General features: G+C 39.3%; 2 protein-coding genes across 2 annotated transcripts; one reads left to right on the top strand and one right to left on the bottom strand.

Moving 5' to 3' along the window:
* Positions 1 to 316: 316 nt before the first annotated feature.
* On the top strand, positions 317 to 7,708 carry vegfd (vascular endothelial growth factor D; the record flags this gene model as incomplete). Its single annotated transcript, XM_079186367.1, has 7 exons — positions 317 to 424; positions 5,809 to 6,010; positions 6,099 to 6,219; positions 6,470 to 6,539; positions 6,757 to 6,884; positions 6,989 to 7,104; positions 7,542 to 7,708. The coding sequence occupies 7 exons, from the start codon at positions 317 to 319 to the stop codon at positions 7,706 to 7,708; spliced, it is 912 nt and encodes a 303-aa protein (XP_079042493.1).
* A 5,564-nt stretch (positions 7,709 to 13,272) lies between these two features.
* On the bottom strand, positions 13,273 to 19,913 carry LOC306710262 (gastrin-releasing peptide receptor-like; the record flags this gene model as incomplete). Its single annotated transcript, XM_079178690.1, has 4 exons — positions 13,273 to 13,551; positions 14,039 to 14,152; positions 15,819 to 16,170; positions 19,606 to 19,913. 4 exons carry the CDS (start codon positions 19,911 to 19,913, stop codon positions 13,273 to 13,275), a joined length of 1,053 nt encoding a protein of 350 aa, XP_079034816.1.
* Between the last annotated feature and the right edge of the window lie 1,762 nt (positions 19,914 to 21,675).

Below are 21,675 nucleotides of genomic sequence, written 5' to 3'. Positions count from 1 at the left end.
CATATGGCTCGTAGCCGTCTGGGTTGCTGTCACGGATTACGTCTGGTTTAGACAGACACACGCATACACAGACTCTTTACTGTGCAGCTGGAACATCAAGAGTTTGTGTTGCACATACCTGCACTGAGGTGTGTGTGTGTGTGTGTGTGTGTGTGTGTGTGTGTGTGTGTGTGTGTGGTCTAAGGGACTCAGCTGGTCTGGGAAACTGAGTCAGAGGCAGCCAGCTCTACGTGGTTTCTGCCAGAAGGGAAAGAAGGCAAGTTCATACAGCCGAGTGCTTCTCAGAGACCGCGAGCAGAGCCAAGGAATAACTAAGATGAAGATGAAGCGAACTCTGTGCAGACTCTCCTGCTTGGTGACTCTGGTGGTGGAGCTGAGCTGGATCAACGTGGGCCACGGCATGCACATAGAGGGAGGAAGTAGGGTAAGTGTGGTGTGTTTATTTTTTGTTTCCCTTTGTACTTAAACAACTTTATTATCTAACTTTGTCCAGAGAGCAGAAATTAAAGCACTGCATTGCTTCTATATTCTTGATACATTCAGAGCTTGATTTCACTCTATATTAGTGTTCTTCAGCCTCTCGTCACTCATTCTCTAATAAACCTCACACTTGACCAGTTGCTGCCAGGGTGCAGTACACCCGCATGTGCTCACCACCCAGTGAGCATTTTTCCGTTGAAAAGACGTTCAAAAGACGTCTACGCCCACCGTTGAAAAGACGTTCAGAATTGGTTCAAAAGTGAAAGTTTTTTCGCCGACTATTCATAGACGGTGATTGAACGTTCACGCGTAGACCAGATTTCAACGGGATTTGCAATACTACAATTTTTCGTCCTCTACATTGTGCTAATAGTATATCCTCATTTTAGATGCTTACTAAGAAACCACATCCACATTTATCAGTTGAAAGCCAGTATCGCAAATCCCGTTGAAATCTGGTCTAAACCTAAACGTTTAAACAACGACTATATATAGTCGTCTAAAAAACGTTCACTTTTAACCGTGTTTTAAATGCCAAAATGCATACAGTAGGCTACTTCTGGGTATAGGATGACAACTAGACAAGCCACAGCACATTAAAAGTTACATACTTATTCATAATACATTCACATTTTTCACTTAAAAGGACAACACAATGCTTTTGATGCATTTAGATTTATTAACAAACAATGCATGAACAATATAACACAAAGTATTTTTAAGCAAAATGAAATGGAACAATATAAAAATAACATGAATTACATTTATTAAATAAAAGCACAATAAAATGGAACAATAATATAACAAAAATAACGCTAAATTATCATAATATATTAACATTTGGATCTATTAATGAACCATATAAAAATAACAAGAAAAGCACAATAACATATTAAAGCTGAACAACTATGGAAATAAAACTAGTGTGGGGTAAACATAACGTTTTTTTCCGCTTCAAAAGCCACCCCCAGGAGCCTGTTTCAGATGGTCTGCCATCGCTCTGTCAACTGCGGACTCTGTGGCACTTTTCTCGGACCGTATGACAGCCTCTATAAAATGAGGAGAATAGCATTATTGAATATAGTAGATCATGAAATGAGAGACTTTGACTGTACAACCATTCATTAAATGTATTTTGCATATTAGAACATATATTACCTTTAACAACGGCGTAAACTTCAGTTTCCCTGAAGGCCCTCTTTTGCTTATGGCCACCTCCTTTCATATTGAAAGTGGCCATTAATCCGTTTGTGAAGAGTCTGTGAATAAGAAAACGCATAGTGTCACTTAAGCTGTTTCAACTGTCAGTAATGCTCACCTGTTTAGAATGGCTCCATAATGTCCATGCCATATACATTTTATTTCCACTTCTTTAGTTGTCAGATATTACCGTGTTGGTATGACGTTCATACCTGTCCATGATTTTATTGGTGACATCCTTGATGTTCTTCCCCCCCACTTTGGCCAGCAGATGAACCTGTTTAAAAATAAAGGCGTACAATCTATTGCTCTGTGCTCTTAGAGACCGACTTCAGTTTTTTCATAAATGTTTAAAGCTTAAAAAGAAATTATCTTTAAAAATCTTTTATTTTTTTCCCAACAATGCCCGCTGCTCAGAATTTTTCAGCTTGCCCTCCAGCTCAGCCAGCTCCTCGTCATTTCTTAACGTTGGCACCTTTCTCTCAAGTCCTTCGTTCTCTACCCCTCTCCCAATTCTTTTCACCTCTTCAATGAGGTCCACCAATTTTCCCAGCACCACCCTCTGGAATTCTTTAAAAAAAAACATTGCATGGTCATTGATGTAGGTATTATAGACAAATCCCTCAGTCTAAAAGCTATTACTTACTTGCTGTGGACATCGGAAACCGACTTTTCTTGTTGCCTGGCGAAATTGATGGACAGGTGGAAAAGGAACGTTATGATACTGTGTTGAACATATCAGTCAAGTATTTTGTTAAGTCATACGAAGTTGAAAGTCAAAGAAATTAGGAGATACTTTCAGGTCTTTATTACAGGGCAGAATGTAGTACTTTGTTAGTGGTTAAGCCTCACCTCTTTGTGTTTGTGTCTGCGGACTTTGTGTCTGCGGACTTCTGTGCCCATGGTCTGACAGTTCTGGGCTGATGGTGCTGGCCTCTAGGTGAGTGGGTACAGAACCTAACAAGAGTAAAATCATGATACATTAGCATGAACAGTGTGGAATGTCAATGAAAAATGTTATTAACTTCAGAAAAAGACAGAGTGTGTAGAACACCCCTCGAGTGCAGACATGGACAAGTCCTCTCGTAGAGACGTGTTGGAACCCTCATTAACAGATGTGTCGGATTCCACGTGTGCAAAAGATCCCTCCTGTCCACCATCAGTTGTGTTGGAAGTAGCTAAAGCATCAATTTTGGCTTTTCATACCCTCCATTCTTTCAAATAATTGTAATCCATTATTGTTTGAGCAGACATTTAATTACTGTAATGTAAAATGTAGTTGTGTTAGATTCAGCTTGTGCGGAGAATTGACAAATTCAAGTACATTTCATGTAGACAACTTACGTTGTCCATGTTGTCCATGTGGGTGTTTGACAGGGAAGATGCCTGTAAATAAAAATATTGTTACAATTAGTACATTGTTAGGTAGAATTACATTATCATATTACCAAATAAATATAATTGGAATCAGTTACAGTTACCGAGAAAAATACATGCAATTAACTAACAGTTTCTTATCAAAATGTTGGTGATTACAAAGGGGTTACACCCAAATTGACTTTTGTTAAAAGGCTTAGGCTACAATATATGTAGAAAAGATCAATCATTATAGTAGCCCTTTATAATTTTAAATCAAGTTATATTGAAGAACTTTAATACAAGTTGGATAGTATTAAATGTTGATCAGTGTTGTGAGGTTTACACTGCCTATTTATGGTGAATAAAACTTTTCAGCATTATTGTCCAGTTAAAAAAAGTTGTACAAAAAATAATGAAAATGTACTCACATGTAATAAGTAACGTGTCATTAATAAAGTAAATACAGCTTACTTATTACACTATTAACAAGATAAATATTACTAGCTATTACATTTATAGAGTAACATTCTCAACATTGTGCATTACACTGTATTATACTGTACATTTTTTGCTGTTTAGCATGCAGCAACATACAATGTTTTGGCCGTATTGGTTGCAAAACAGGCCTTGTTTACTTCCTCCCCCATCCAATCTGTAATTAGCCCCTCTCGCGTTCTGCAGTGTATTTCCGATGCGAAATGGGCTTTAAAAGTACTTTATAGGTAACGACAGTCCACGAAGCCAAATGCATTAGTAACACCAAACATACACATACTGTACATTAAAGTCTGGGAGACTATTTAAGTTTACTTTTTACGTTTAATTTGTATCGTCGCAGCAGCACGTGCTAAGTTGGCATGCTAACGTTACAAGCTAGCACAAGCTAGCATGCCAGAACGAGCAGCCCATCCAGTATCGTGTGGGCAGCATAAAGTGAAAGAAATGGTTATAATTTAAGGTTTAAAATAGTCAATGTACTTACAAAGTATGTGGAGCGTTAAGCCTTGGGTTTAGTAGCCCGTTTCTCGATGCTCTGGAGCCGCAACGTGTCTGCTGCTGTTCGTCTCTGGCGGTGCAGTCGAAGCTCCAGACTGTGGCGTAGAGGACTTGCGCATGCGCGTTACAGCTGTAAGCAAACTGTCTGATTTAAAAGTAATGTATTTAACGGACCAGATGATGATGTCCTGGGAGCTTCTTGTTGACAGCACAGAGTTTATAGTTCCATATTTATGACGTTTTATATGAAACATTAAATGCGTTGAAATCGCGTCTTCGTATAGACCACATATCAACGGCCAGCATAATATCATTTTGGAGAAATAAGTTTAAAGTAACCAAAATCGCGTCTCTTTCAACCTACAACTGAACACACCATCAATATTTTAAAAGAAATTGGTGTTTTGTGACACGTTGATATTGTAACCGTAATTTAGCCGGTTGAAATGAGGGTGAAAATAGGTCTAAGACGTTCAGACCCGATTTCACCGCGATTTAAACCAAATATCAACGTTGAAATCCGGGTTAGTGCTCACTGGGCATGTTCAAAATCGACGGTGATCATGTGTGCTTGTGGCTGAAAGAGGAAATGCACGCCGTAATTGTATCGGTGTCAGAGGGATAATTAAACCATTTCACTCTCAATTTTTTTAATTTTTCTCTTAACCAAGCTGTCATTCACCTCTATTATTGTGTGTGTCGTTGTCGTCCCCCCCCCCCCCCCCCCCACACACACACACACACTTGTTCTCTTCGACTCTACCTCCCTTTCAACTCCTGTCGTCTCTCTCTCTCAGGCGCTCTCTCCCTCTGTTTCTCATTAGTGGGTCTATCCCCTGGTAGAAATTGCGGAGGGGAAACCTCCCTATTGTCTGTTTTGTTTTTTTGTGGAGTCAGCCAGCCACCCTGCCCCACACTCAACTCTGCAACACACTGAACTCATCACAGGGCTCGGATCCTAACAGTTGTCCAGAGAAAGTAAAGCAAACAATTTGCAGACAAGTACAATACTTTCTGACTGTCCTCTCTGACGTATGTGGACTGACTATCCGGTTTTGGATTTCCCGCCTCAAAAAACTAAATCTCTCCCAAGATCACACCCATGACTTTTTGGATAAACTTGAGTAAAGGACCCTGTATTTCATGAAATACGGAATCTTACGTAAACCGTACAGAACTAATCTGTTGAGCTTCTGTTTTGTTCTGATTTCTGTCATCATGGGAGCTTTGCCCTTCTGATGTTGCATGACAGGTGGTTTTTGCTCCCACCACTGCTGCTTCCTCTCAAAGTGCATGATGGTGGTTTGGTTGGCTCAGGCCCATGTTTGTCAGATGTCCTGAGTTTATATGCGGCCACATTTCATTCTTGTCAAACATGTGAATGCGTACTCTTTTGGTGGCAGAGTCATGAGACTTCAGAATGGTCAGTCTTCAGAGGCAGAGAGACAGGCACACAATTGTGCTGCTGCAGCTATTGGTAATCATACAATCACAGAGGGGAAAAAAAGTCTGTAGGATTCATCGTCTGGGAACCATGAATATCTGTACCTTTCATTTCACCTTTTTTAATCTTTACTAATGACACAAGCTTTTCGTGGAAGAGGTCGTGATTGTGCTTATGAGTTGTTTTCAATAGTTCCCAATCAAGTTTAATAAATGTGTGATGTTTGAGGAGAATCCCCCAAAAAAGATATGAACAAGTGACACCAAAATAAATAGTTTTCTTTTTGTTAATGTGAAACACTAAAGGATGATTGACTGTGATCTCTGCAGGTAATGAAGCAGTGGGAGAGGAAGGTGCGGTCAGCCTCCAGCCTGGATGAGCTGCTGAGGCTCGCAGACTTTCCAGACTGGAAGTTGTGGAGGTGTCGTCTGAGACTGCAGCAGCCGGAGACCCTCTCTTCTCCGCCGTCAGTGGGCTCCCACCGCTCTACGCGCTACGCTGCCGAATCTTACAGCCTGGAGATACTTAAAGGTCAGCTAAAACATACAGTAGCCTACGTGTTACGCGTGAGTCTGTGTGTTGAGGAGGTGGTTATGAACATTGTGTGTCTCCCGCTTAGCCATAGATGAAGAGTGGCAGCGAACTCAGTGCATGCCGAGGGAAACGTGTGTCGACGTGGCCAAGGAGCTGGGCACCGACCCCTCGATGTTCTTCAAGCCACCCTGTGTGTCCGTCCACAGGTTTGTTTGACATGAAACCAGATCCAGACCTTTAACACCAAGCTCAATGCTACCGCACCGCGTCTGCATCACTTCTAACACTCAAGCTGACATAACTTCTCAGCGGTCATTCATTAATTCACTTGTGCTGAATAGATGCTGAGTTGGACATTAAAAAAACGTCAACTCCATGGAGTCAAATACAACCACTGAGTTTATTTTCCTATGCACGTCACTTTACCCAGATGTGAATTTGTTTTCCTACTGACAGGTGCAGTGGCTGCTGCAATCAAGAGGGCGTCACCTGCAGAAACACAACTACTGTGTATGTGAATAAAACTGTGAGTGACCAAATCTCAGAAAAGTGCTTACACTAACCTTGAAACCTTTTTATTTAACCTTTTTCCGAGGGTTTGAACACTGCAACAGCAGCACTAGCTCTCAGCGGTCAAACACTGTCTAAGTGTGTGTGTGTGTGTGTGTGTGTGTGTGTGTGTGTGTGTGTGTGTGTGTGTGTGTGTGTGTGTGTGTGTGTGTGTGTGATTCTGTGCATTTCAGGTCCTTAGCGTGATTCCATTTAAGTTTGTACCAGAGCCCGTGCTCTTAAAAGTAGCTAACCATACAGAGTGTAGGTGCATGGAGCCCGCCATAATACGACGTAATGCTCAACCTCACAGGGGCAGTGGGTGAGTCCAATATGTCAGTCAATCTTATTTCTCATAGTAATTTGTTGTGTTTTCTTTAGAAATGCATCTTATATTCTGTTGTGATCCATCTGGTTCATTGGCAGCTGCTCTCCGATGGTCCAGCTGTCAGAGGCAGAGAACTCCAGGAGACTTTGTGCCAGTGGTTTGATTTGGGATTGTTCAACTGACGGATGCATACCTTACCCTTCCAGTTCTCCAGGTGTGTGTGTGTGTGTGTATCAACAACTGTTGAATGTATTGGCACATAATAGCACATAACACACATTTATTGAGGATGTATCCTAATCACTTTTGGTTTATGACCAAATGAAGATGGAAAATGTTATATCTGCCAAAACACCAGCATTGTCTTTGTGAGCATGTTCAGGAGCTTCTCGTACACCGTTTGTGGCTAAACTTAAAAAAAAAGCACTATAAGCCATCAATTCACATGTAATTCGGACAGGTGACGCAGTAAAAACAGCGACAAAGTCTGCGTAGCAAGGAGGTTGGTGAATTGATGGGTCTAATAACGGACTTTCCAAACTGATGTAGGCTGCGTTAAACTACGGAGATTCAGCTTACAAGATGAAACATTATTTCTGATACTTGCATTTGCTTTGTGACTTAAATGCAGCATTATTACCTCCTGTTTAGAGTTTCCACTCGGTTCATGGATGCCCGACTGTGAGATAGACGTTGAGCGCTGTGACTGTCTCCCTCGACCTGCATCGACTCTGCAGCCAAGACCGATCCAACGCTGTCGACTCAACTCCTCCATCTGTGCCCATAAGCAACGTTTTGATCAAGCCTCCTGCAGGTAGGACAGAGAGAAAAATAAATCAGGAATAGCTCCTCAACCATGAGGCTTATATGCATATATCTGGTCTCTTTTGAAAGGTAAGCAGCTAATGAATAGGAAACTAAACTATATTATCATTTGAGAGAAGAGTGAAACGGTGAAGGAAAAAGTTGTATCTTTGCCTCATATAAAGGAGGCAATATCCCTATTGAAATCAAGCTCCATAGACAAAAATGCTACTGAATGTCTTTGCCTACTCTTTGACTTCAACTGTAACTTTCAATTTGATGAAAATACACTTAAACACAACATTTTTAAACAATTCATTGAGATGTACTCAGGTGGTCTCAGTGTTTTGGCCATACTTACTGTTTACAAGTCGACTGTTTAGTGGAAGTTTTACTTCAAAACGCTAAGTATTTCCATAAAGCCCCGTTACAAATAAATTGAATCTCCCCATTGAAATAGTAATAAACATTGTGAATGTTGATCAAACTTCACATGACTGAAGAGGTCCATATGCTATACGGGCAGATAAATGCAGAATGCACATGGCCCAGTGCTCTGTGAGGCATCCATAGATTCATATCGATGAGACAAGACTACGATGTAGCGTTGTCTGTCGCCATCTTGTGGCTGAATCGAAGCTTAAGAACCAGGCTTCAGCTTAAAGCGAAGGATGGTTTCCGCCAAAATGACACCTTGCTCTTATCCAGGCCGATCTGTGTGGCTTTCTGGTGGATTGAAAGGTTCATCCAGGCTTTCTGAGCCCTAGTGTGTCTGAATTCATGCGTATTTATGCTACTAAATTATCCCTCTTTTATTCACAGATGCAAATGACCCAATTAGCAGTCCACCGGGGAAATAAATGACGACAACCTGCTTGCAACATCCTTGATGTTTGGAGGCAGAGAGAAAAGGCTCATAATTTATTTACAGTCCTATTTATGGTGATCGCTTTAACTAATTAAGATCATATAAACTCACATGACCATGTTAATTAATTGTTTAACATGCTTCCCCTATGTTTCAATCTATATGTAAAGTTGATGATTTGTACATTTGTTCTTTGTGCACTGAATATGTAGTTTATATTAAACGATTATTTTTATAATTTGAGTTTGTGATGAGATACTGGATCTTCTGATGGATGGAATATTCCACTAATTGTTAATCTTCACTTATTTCCTGTTAATCAAAAAGCTGTAAGCTTTAGAGGGTGCAAAATAATACAACTTTTGAGAAGTTTTAAAACGTGTTGCATGCTTCAGAGGCAACACAGGCTGCTGAATTCTGTCACAGAAAATGAAGGTGATGATACTCAAGAAGTCAAATCTTCATAAAAAAACACAAGGGTAATGTAACCTGCTGATTTTCTAGTTCTTTGGATTTCATCTTCATACAGACTCTATACAAATATTCACCCTCCTTGGATGTTTTTTATGTTTTATAAAATCAAAATGTATTTAATGTATTTTTTGTGACTCTGATCCGACAGAAAAAGATCTCTCAATATCAAAGTAAATATTTTTACAGATCTAAATTCATTACAAATGTCAAACACTGTTTGCAAAAGTACTAACAGTATGTAAATACTGCATGTAAAGCATTTTTGAGAACCTTGAAAAGCATTATACAAACCTGATGTGATATCGTTATCATTATTATTATTATGAAGTATTCATCCTCTTTAATAGCACACAAATGCATCCCTGGTGCGGTCGGTTTGTCACATAACTCATGATTTAATGGAGGGCAGAGGGTAAAATAAAGGCACCAAAAGCAAAAATTCTGCAAGAAACCTGCCACTTTGGAGCAGATTTGTTTTCCAGCAAAACAATGAGCTCAAAAATAGAAGTGGCAGACCTTAAAAACAACAGTTATAATGTCCTTGAGTCAGAGGTCTTAATTAATCCAATTCAGAATATGTGAAGAAGGCTCGTCACTGAAAATCCCAATGCAATCCTACGGAGCTTGAACAGTTTTGCAGAAAACGGGAAAGAATCCAAATGTAACACATCTCATGGCTGTAACTGCTTTCCAATACTGTTGCTAACAAGTCTTTTATATGTGTCATTAATTTAGATCCCTTTGTAGGGATATGTCCAAAAAGCCATATTCCATATTTTCAATGTTGGAAGACAGTAAAACATACGTTTACACTTTTTTTTAAAGGCATTGTACAAGGAACTGATTTGGCTGATATGAGATCTTTTGCATTGGATTCTGTTCGGTAGCAGATTTTTGTTAACTGGTGGCAGAGAAGCTTGAAATCTCTGCCTGTGAATATGGCTTCTCATAAAACAGGTGCTTCATTTGTAAATGTGCTTCATTTACTGTTGCTTAGTGAACATATTGATTTCCATTCTGGTCTTTTTTTTTTTTCCTCAGCAGTGCTGCTGATCTATAAAATGCAAACATTGAAGTGCACAGGATGTTCTCCCGCCTTTTGTTATCTTGGCTAAATGATGCTTTAATGTCGTCTCTCAGTGCTCATATACATTAATAAAGGTGTTTGACAGTAAAAAGCTCCTCTGTGGGTGCTTGATCTAATAGCACCATCAAACGGCATTAGTGCTCCTTTGTAGTGACAGCAACTCATCGACTGATCCTACCCTATATTAGAACAAAACATATATACCAGAGATCAAAATTCCTATTTAATGCATTGAATTCAGCTTTGTTCGCTTGCTTTTTTTCCTTCATCACAAACAAATGTACACCAGAGTTGTACATTTAAAATGAGATAAATACCAGACTATCCAGAAATAGATTACCGTTGTCTCTACAAATTTGAGTACTTAATTGAAGCAACAACCTTTGGAAAGTGTACTAATTCGCGTGTCCATAATTCGCGCCGTGTTTTGGTGTGAACACACCATAAGGCTACAGACAGAATTTGTTTGGTTTAGCTACATCTTTGGGCTGTCTGTACTGCAATGTATTGTTGCTTATTAGCTGTCATACATTTATAGGCGCATCTTGATATCTGGGGTAAGCTAAAAATGGCTAGAAACGGCTAGTCTGGGTCTGTCCAGAAAGGTAGCAAAATCCCCCCCCATACCGGCACCTCTAAAGCTCGCCAATTTATATTTGTTTGTTTACCAAACCGGAAGTGTTGAAGTGTCACATTGTGGTTTTTACAACAGTTTGTGTTGGGATATGTATTATATAGTTTGTTTTGTTATTACCGTACACAGAATATTTCATTTGAATTTAGTTTTGTGATTATCTTATTATTTCAATGTAATGACTTTAATGAACAATGGATTGCATTTGAGGAAACTAAAGATATTGTCTGATACTAATCACAGATGTTATGAAATTGCTCTCCTTCATTTGGATGTTTGATCTTCACTGTGAGGTATGATGTATGTGCACAGCAAGAGAAGGTCTTGAGACTTTTTAATCGAACACAAATTATCATTCAAAGCAGAGTAGTTTTATATGTCTGCATCTTTACTTGATTGATTACAAACATCCATGATTATACTTGCAGGAGTTTTTAAAGATCGTGAAGGGAACTCTGTGTTTCTCTGCAGGATTCCTGTCGGACTTTTTGAGTGGGATCTCAAATACACGTGCCGATGTGCTTTTATTGGTCTTGATTTGATTCATTCCTTGAATTAAAAATACAATAACTAATCCTTATTTACGTTCCAGACTTTCCACAGAATTAGCCCGACTATAAAGGAGACATGTTGAGTAGATGGTTGAGACCATGCAGGACAGGCATTTGGCACGGCGCTTACGCCACAATTAAACAAACGCTATCCAGACTGAATAATACACCCACTCATCACCACCTGGGCATGATCCTCTCCCTCCGTGAAAGACCAAATTAGGACATTGCACTGTGACATGGCGACTGTAAATCTAGCGACAGTGCAGAATAATCATGTCAAGTGAACACAGTGGTGCAGAAACTATGTGTTGAATACACAATCAACAGGACTACCACTCTAAACATAACCAAAGTGCAAAGACGTACAAGAGGATCCACTTTCATGCAATATGCAATATAACGAGAAAGAGATACAATGCACACTAATTTGATAGCAATTCTTTTTTTATTGATTCCACTTGAAAGACAAATGCATGGTGCAATATCTTTAAGATAAACACAGACAGTCTGTTAATTTAATTTCCTTGAGAACTGCATGAAAATTGCAAAAAAAACACTCACTACTACAAAGAACATAGACATATTGCGTAATCCACTACCAAATTACAAATGTGATTTCTAACAAATGCATTTACATTTACCATTTATTTTTCACCCTGTGTACACCTGAGTTACCACTAAATACACATTTAGCTAACATTTAAGATACATCTCTGAGGGTACACTCAAAATTTCACAGTTATCATCACAGCATCAAACAGAATATCCACCAATACAAAACAATACCACATCTAAGAGCACACTGACTTTTTTCTTTTGGCAACATCATAGCAAAAGCATTAAAGGTACTTTGGTACTAAAGGGGGGACCCGCCGTATTCTGCCTTTTCTAAAAACTAATACATGCTCTCTACATTGTTTCGCCACGGAAATGTAGCACCAACCCTCAAGTTCCTTCTCATGTGAACACTGTAAGCTCTGTCGGCACTGTTACAGATGTTTGCACTGTTAGTGCTGTAAGCGCCGCTAGCACCATTAGCTGCAAGCCGCCGGCTCAGCCGAAGCCTTGCTGAGAGCCGTGGCGAGGCAACAGATATGCTCACACAAATAATACTCAAGTTCAACTCAGCTTGTGAAAAATAGTCAATCATGTCTTCTGTGGCTCTGGTGGAGCTTTACCAAGTTACCTGATGATATCTTCAGGTTTATCTCTGCTTGGGCTGAGAGACTTAACGTTTATAACAGCCTGCGACAAACAGGAGGTGTTTGGATTGAAAAATATAGTAAAAAAGATTATGTCGTGTTGCATTATGGGAAAGGTCAAACCTGTCTCCTAGCTACTAGCATGGCTCTAGATTCTTATTATAGCTATGTTCAGACGCTCACAACAGTAACTTACGGAGAAAGATTGTAGTCTTGGTTTAAAACTTACTCCGTTGCTTGAAGCATGTGACATGACTGGTAATTAACTTTAAACAGGAACATCCATCTTTCTCTGCCTTTAAGTTCTTTTATTTCCTAAATCTACACGTGTGAGTTAAAGGGTGTCCTTATGACAGCCGTGTGGTACAAAGATTAAACCTTCTGCACTGGAAAATAAGTTGCCTTTGAACATAATACAGGCAGAAAGGTGTAATAGGTAAAACCAATTTGTAATGTATGTTTAAATCTTTCTGGAGACAGGGCTGGAATATGTAGGATCAAGTGTTTTTAAAGTTTGACCCAAATGCTACGCTGCTTTAACGACCATTGTTATAATAATGACAATGTCACTCTCGAGTCCCTAAACTTTATGGAAGTGCAATATTGAAACATTGGAGTACCCCTGTTGGTACAATAATTCAACTATATCTTTATGCAAGGTTCTTATGATCAAACTGTTTAGTGAAAACATACAGTAAAAATAGTAATGGGGTCACTGACTCAAAAGCAAAGAAGCAGAAACACACTAAGACACGGCCCTCACACGAAATCCTCCTGATAGACCCGTCTGCCATTGATCATGCTCAGGCTCTCCATGGAGTGATGTGTGCTGCGGGCCGATGTCACATGCGTGTTATGAGTGGGGCCATGCGAGGAGCGTCTGCGGATCACATGATAGCAGCAGCACAGCTGCTGGTTGAACTGCTTCTGGAAGGTGTCGCTCAGGAGGTAAAGGGCAAACGGGTTGAGGGAGGAGTTGGTGAAGGCGAGGATACGAGCGACGACACTGCACACAAAGTGAACCAGGGAAGTGTCCACCTGGTTGTGGAGAGGTAGGGTGGAGGGTTGGGAAACAATGGTTTGAATGATAGAGAGACAGACAAATAGAGGTGTGCATGTACGAGGGATGTAACCAAATACAAATAGATCCTTTGGATATGAATGTGCGGACAAATACAACCAGAATCATCATGTGTGCAGTACTTTTTGTTCAAAAGAGCTAGTATATGGCATGTTTTGTCAGTAGCTTTGTGATTTTTAGGAGCTTATATATGATACATTCATATTAGTACATGGTTAAAATAGTATATTACAAATTATATTTTGTAATTTCTTTTGGCAGTTAAAGTCATGTGAAACTCGATGACAGTAAAATAAATGGTATAGATGATGATCCAATAGATAGAGATCAGAATAAAGACACAAATACAAATGTTTGTGAAATATGTAGATACAGATAATGACTGTGTGTTACACACCGAGTGTATAGAAACAGATAGAACAATGCTTTTTTTGTGCAGCCTACCTGGGAGTAGTTATAGGAGCGGTATAAGTAGATGACGTGACAGGGAAGCCAGCACACTGCAAAGAGAGCAACAAACACCAGCACTGTTCTGGCTAAGCGCTTTCTTGATTTGACCTGTTGGTGTAGAAAAAACACTGTCAAAACCAAAGAACAATGCTGGTATATGATAGACATTAGTGTTTTAATATTTAAGTTTTGCCAGTGGTGGAGGAAGTATTTAGATCTTTTACTTGGTAAAGTTAGCAATACTACAAGTCCTGCATTCAAAATACTACTTAAGTAAAAGTATCACCAGTAAAACGTACTTGGAGTATTAAATGTGAAATTACCTCTTTCAGTATCAGTTTATTATATATTGGATTATCTGTGTGATAGAAAGAATAATGTATTGTAGTAGAAATATGTGGTCATGAATAGCAGAACCTTGGATCATAGGCACAGACTGGTTCTATCTGGTGAGTAGAGAATCACTGGGTCTATTCAGATGATATGTCATTTAATATATTATATCAGGGTATAGGATAAAAAGAGACATTAATGTTTTTCTTTAAAGTTTTTGGCGAAGACTGTACCCATGTGTGCTCTCTGAAGGCTTCTCTGATTTATGGACTGTAAACTTGGCCTGAACAAGTTTTATTCTTTTATTCGTACAAGAAGTACACGTTTTCATCAATTGTTATTATTATTACTGATGCATTACTGTGTAAACTGCATTTTCATAATGTAGCTGGTGAAGGTTAAGTTACTAGTAAATACTTTATGTACCGTTGGGTTGCTTAATCTGTACCATATTTATAAATGTATTGCCTATTCTGAAAAATTAAATTGTAATACTCAACTTTAGTACAAGTACCTCAAAACTTTACTTCAGTACAGTATTTCAGTTAATGTACATAGTTACTTATTTGCATTTGGATTGAAAAGTGCTGCACTCAGATGTATTAGAGATTACATATTTCCTGCGGGCCCCAGCTTTAACCCTTCTCCTCACACTTGGGCCGTGTCTGTGAGCTCATGAAACGTCTGCTCTCGGATTGGATTGTTTTTGTGCAACAACCCCGTTAAAATTCTCCAGCCAATAGAATGCCAGGAGTAGTGTTGACCAATGAAATGGTCTTGCTCTGCTGTTAGTTTGTAGTTGGCTATTTCTGTATTATTATACTTTTTTGGTATCTCTAATGACTTGTGGAAATCTCTCGATCTCGATGCGGTTGAAGTCCGCTAAGTGCTAGGCTAATTCATGCAGTGTGAAATGGCATTCAGTGCTCTGTCGCTGCTGTGTGTAAACCTTATTTTTGTAAATAACAGCAGACTGTGATGCACTGCAGAATGATTCATGTTTTTGTTATGTGTATGAGGTGGCTCAGATGGCATTGAAACGATGCAACTTTTTATAGACTGTTATAGTCTGATTTTTAAAAGCCCTTTGTAAATATAAGTTGAGTTCAGATTTATCTGAGTGCTTGTGTTAATTGATGAACAAGTAGCCATGTGCAGTTATGGTGATCGGATTGAATCGTGGGGCCAGTGAAGATTCACACTTCTTATAATACACAGTGCACGTTTAAAAAAACAAAAACATCTAATGACCAGGGCTCTAGCTTCCATTATACCACTGGTATTATTTCTGGGGATTTGGGGGATATAACCTTAGTGAATTCCATGCCAAGTTTTATAAACCATCAACATATATGATAATAATCATGAACTCTTTTTTACTCATGACCTCAGTAAATCAAATTTGGCCTTTGGCACTAGGGATGGTAGTTTGAAAACTGGCCTGTCGTCTTGTGTGCAAGTTCCCCTCCACAGGCAGGTTTGAGGCGCTCCTCATCAGGCTCCGGGCGATGAAGGTGTAGTACACGGATATGACCAGCAGGGGAATGACGTAGAAAATGAGGAAGAAGGCCATGGAGTGGATCCTGGGGTGCAGTTCCCCTGTATGGGGATAAGGGGCGCAGGTAACAAAGCTCTCATTCGTGGAGGTGACGTTGAAGGTGTGGAGGTCAGAGAATATGGCCTCGGGGATAGCCAGGACCAGGGAGAGGAGCCAGATGAGTGCCGCCCGCAGGACAATGCTGGTGGTGGTGCTTGATGTTTTGATGTCCAGGGGCTTCACGATGGCCTTGTACCTGATTGATGGGGAGATATAAGTTGGATAGATAGATAAACGTGTTGGCATAACACTTTCAGGCTAAGTTTCAGGCTGCAGAACCAGTCAATTCTTTTAACAATCAGTCAACCCAAAAGTTGTCCCGAATAATGTCTGGAAACGGATCTATTAAATGCATTAAAACTTTTGAACTTAAGGAAGCAATATAGAAAATGAGGAGCAATGAAACCAAGCCTTATCTAGAAGATGTGGCCTTGACCAAATAACAGCAGAACATCTGAAGCATGCTAGCAATAGAATTTCAGTTTTACTTGCAATGTGTTTTTCTGGATTGTTAATGCATGGCGTACTTCCTGACTCTATGCTGATTGTTTTGTTGGTGCCAGTAATCAAAGATAAAACCGGTAAAATATCCAGCATTGAAAATTACCGACCAATTGCTCTGGCTAGTGTACTCTCTAAAGTATTAGAACGAATTCTCTTAGATAGGCTTCAAGAATACATAATAACCACTGACAATCAATTTGGTTTTAAAAGTAAACATAGCACTGACTTATGTATATATGCACTGAAGGAAGTCGTTAGTAAGTACAGGAGGCATAACACCACAATATTTATGGGTTTCCTGGATGCATCTAAAGCTTTTGACCGAATTAATCATGACAAATTGTTTATCAAACTACAAGAGCGAGGGCTCCCTCCATACTTGATTAGGATTCTGCACTTTTGGTATTTACATCAAACCATGCGAGCTAGATGGGGTAAGAGTGTATCTGCACCCTTCCTAGTGACCAATGGTGTCCGACAAGGTGGAATACTGTCACCTGCTCTTTTTAATCTGTATATGGATGACCTTTCTAAAAAGTTAAAAGAGTGTAAGACAGGATGTATGGTTGGGGAAAGTCTTATCAACCATCTGATGTACGCTGATGACTTAGTGGTCCTGTCTCCTTATAGTGCTGGTTTACAGCAATTGCTCAGAGTCTGCTCACGGTATGGCGTGCAGTATGACATCAAATTCAACTCTAAAAAGAGTGTTATTGTGATTGCTAGAACCAAGGAGGATCAGAAGCTACATTTTCCCTCGTTTTTTATGGGAGGCCAAGAGCTAAATGTGGTGCAGAAAATGAAATATTTGGGTCACATCATCAGGAATGATCTAAGTGATGATGACGATGTGCAGCGGCAGTGTTGCAAATTGTATGCACAAGCTAATATGCTTGCACGTAAATTCTATATGTGTACAGATGATGTTAAAACAGCTCTCTTCAGAGCCTACTGTACTCCACTGTATACAGCCCACCTGTGGTGCAGTTATAGTAAAGCCAAAAATCTTTCAGAATCTTGCTGAAGCTTCCAAGATGGACTAGTGCAAGTCATATGTTTGTGAGTCGTAATGTTCCCACCTTCCATGCTGTGTTGAGGAATTTTATCTACAAATTTAAATGTCGATTAAATGACTCAGAAAATATAATTATAAAAGCCTTAAGTGATCCAACACAAAGTGACACACGGTATACTTCTTGTTTCTGGAAACATTGGCACAAATGTCTATATGTTTTTTAACAAGTGACTTTTTTTAACCGCAATGACTACACCTGTGTCTTGGTGTCCTCGTATTGTATAGTATTTTATATATTGTTGTTGTATTTGTGTTTTTGTTTTATTTTATTTTTTTGCTATATGGACTCATGAGTCTGAAATAAAAGTTGAATAATGACATCGCCTTGGTGGTGTTATGAATATGTGGAGGAAGTAATGATTATTTAACCTTGGTGAAAGGAACAGAAGGCAAAATACTTTTTCTTTGCTCATTTTACCTCTGCAGTTTATTGAAGAAGATCCTCTTTCATTGAGAAAAAACACAATTTTGAAAAGGCCACTCGATTTAAGAATAATATGTAAGACCTGTGCTCAAATGAAATCCTTACCTTAAAAAAAACATGAAACTGATTAAGATGACACCTGAGCAGCCTGCATTAGACACGTTTCCAAGAATTGAACTGCACAACACGACAATGACAGCTTTTACAATTTATCTTGCTGAACATTGTAGCCTACCTCTCAGCCCTGGATGTTCATATACAATGAGCAAACAGATGGGCAACTTAATGGGAATGGCTTATAGTTATTGAGCAGGTTTTTTAAAGTCTGACACTTATTTTGGGTGTTCTGTGATAATCATGCTCTATGTTTGGGGACTATAATTCCCAATGCACTTTGGGGGATGTAAACAGAAAGCGACTTATTGTTAGTAACTCATTACAACTTGAGACCGTTTTTTTAAAAGACTGTATTTGTGCAAATGTATTTTGGGCAAATTAGCACAATTGAAAGTATGCCAAAAAAGCCAGTTCATGTTTCCAATGTACCCATGGATGTACAGATGCACATCACTGGAATACTTAATTAAACACTGAAGAAATCTTAGGAAGTGACGACCCATCAACAGTCCCATCAGCAGCGTCATTGACCGCCTGTTGTTGCAGAATACAATTCATTTTTTTTTATTACAAATGATACACAGAGAAGCTTTGGCCAACCGAGTATAGTGAAACCTTGGAGAGCTGCTCATTTCTTCTATGCCTACCTCTAATATTATGTGAGCCTCGAAATGGCTACTTTTAGCTGACAGATACTGTGGCAAAAAAAAGCAAGATTTCTTGGAATTGTTTCAATGAGTTTTCTTCCTATCTGTAACTGTGAATTACTGAGATTCATTTTTCAGAATACAGATATATGCATGTTTACAGGTTGCCTACGGCTGTTATTGGCAAGCAGGACACCTGATATAACCTTTGGATGTTGCAGCTCAACAAAGATGCTGGCCAGGATTCCAATTAATTTCGAGACTCCATTGATCTGAAGTAAACGTTATTATACGCAGGGCACATCTCACCAGTAATCTTCTTTTATATAGCACAATGTGTCTGACATATGTGACACAATAAGGGGTTACTGCAACATTGATTGAGAGAAAAAAAACATAAGTGGCCAAATAATGAGAGGAAGAACTGATACACGTGCTCACCATGATATTGATATTAAAGCATCCTGGAACACATTTTTTTAAACAGTATACAACTACACCAATCAAGTTTTCCACTCACAGCAAAGGATGTGAAACATATTGATATCCCTAAACAGGCAAAAGTCTTCTTAATAACAGCAAACTTTTTAATTTAGAAATTGAGAGCAATGAAACTATTGCGCGCACGTGTCAGCAGCCTTGAACAGAAGCGCACAGCTCTGTCGTGCGTAATAGTGCCCTGATCAATACACAATTAAATATTTGCTCTCCATTGTGGTAATAAAACATTTAGATTGTACGTATTACCTGTGACTATCTTCATAACGTGGGAAACAAGAGGACGTTTGGCTAATTAGGCTGCTATAGGCTATTTTAAAGTGATTATAGGTCAATAACATGATTAGAACAGAAACCGTAGCCTACCTGTCAGCAGCGAGGGCAGTGAGAGTGAACACAGACACCCCGACCGAGGTGAGCTGAATGAAGGGGATGACTTTACAGCCCAATCTCCCAAACAACCACTCCTCTGACAGGTAGCGGCTGGCATCCACCGGAGCGCAGGTCACCAGCAGTAAAACATCCCCGAGCGCGAGACTGGACATGAAGAGATTGGGCACATTGCGGATGGACCTGGCAGAGCAGAACGTCTTGATGAGCGTAATGTTGCCGATCAGCCCCAACACGCTGATCACACCGTAAACTGAAGCGATGACCACGCCGGTGAAGTACATCGTCCGTGCCTTGGAGAGCTGTGACGCTGCGCTACGCGTTTGGCCACAGATGGTCCATCTCTCTTTCTTTCTCTCTCTCTCTCTCTCTCTCTCTCTCTCTCTCTCTCTCTCTCTCTCTCTCTCTCTCTCACATGGGCAGGTCCTTTGTGGTTTCGGAGAGAAGGCAACACTATGGGGTGACAATGTTGTGTCCAACTTTAGAGCTGTGTGCACGTGTTTGTAAGTAGGAGTCCGCAAGAGCTGTTACCCAGTGCGCGCAGCTACACAACATGCACCTATGAAGAACAATCAATATGTGTCTGTGGCATTGATTTTAAGAAAGACATCGCTATTTCTATCTATCTATCTATCTATCTATCTATCTATCTATCTATCTATCTATCTATCTATCTATCTATCTATCTATCTATCCATCCATCCATCCATCTATCTATCTATCTATCTATCATTCCATCTGTCTGTCTATCTATCTACCTATGTAGAATTATAGTACAGTATTTAGCAGCTGCATATTTTTATATTATAATGTTACAACAGTTGTAGACGGGAAATATTTGCAAAATGATGGGTGAATACGCAAGTAAGGCCATGTGCAATTAAATGGCCACTTTCTTTAATCCCCAGGCCAACCAACAAGACACCCACAAGGTGCCCTTTTTGTCAGGGCAAGAGCTGGAAAAATACATCAAAATGTATTACAACAAAATACAAAACACAAAATATTGGAGCCAGAAAATGTAACAAAATACATGTATTTTGTATTTAAAATATAGGAAATACTTTTTTCTGGATTTTGCGTTTTCTCACAATTTGGTATAGCAGAGCATTCAGGTTTGGGCTATAATGTACACAAAGCTCTGGTGAACCCCACAAAAAGGAAGAACAGTCACAGAATGTCAGTGTAACTAAGCAAAGCTATTGAAAGACAACAACTTGATTGATTAGGTATATATATATATATCTTTATTAATGGGACTTAACAGCCCATAAACTTTGGCTTTGTATCAACGAGAAAATATTCATCACATATGACATACAAGCTCCCAATCTCCCTCTTCCTATAGCTAGCTACTCGACTGATAAGTTAACTTGCTAAACACTGTGCACTGCCTAGACAGCATGCTAGCGTCATTAGCATGTTAGCATCGATCGCTAGCTTGATATTATAACCATCACCATGTATATACAATAGGCTATGTAGCCAGACCCAGACATAAGTTATACATCAAGCTAGTTGACATCTGTCACACTCAGATACAATATTTAACTTGACAGACAATCCGTTGAACTTGAAGATCTGAAAACTGAACTCGTGAACTGTTTTTTGATTCGTGGAAAAGTATTTTGAGTATTTTAAATAAAATATTACTCCACTCTAAAGTATTTTGTTACAAATTACGTTCGATTTTTAATCGCCACTATCAAATACAAATTACAAAATACTCAAAAGTAATTGAAATACGTATTTCAAATACAAGTAATAGAAATACTGCCCATCTCTGCTTATAATGTATCTAAAACCAACAATGTTCCTTGACAGAGAAGGTTGTCAATGCTTTGAGCTTTGAATCCAGGCAGCGTTTGATAATCACTTACCGTGGGATGTAAAGACAGAGATGGTTGCTAAGCACTTCTAAAGCATAATTGCAGGCAGTTATTTTAGTGGTTTTAGCAATCTGCTATTGAATCTTTCTTTGACCTTTTACGTGCAGTAATAATATAAAATATCTTCGAAATACAGGAAAGGTGTGAGGAAATTCTG

This window comes from Pholis gunnellus, assembly GCF_910591455.1.
Source record: "Pholis gunnellus genome assembly, chromosome: 1".
NCBI classification, from domain to species: Eukaryota; Metazoa; Chordata; class Actinopteri; order Perciformes; family Pholidae; genus Pholis; species Pholis gunnellus.
The sequence above is the reverse complement of the archived record's forward strand: the minus strand, read 5'-3'. Positions and strand labels throughout refer to the sequence as shown.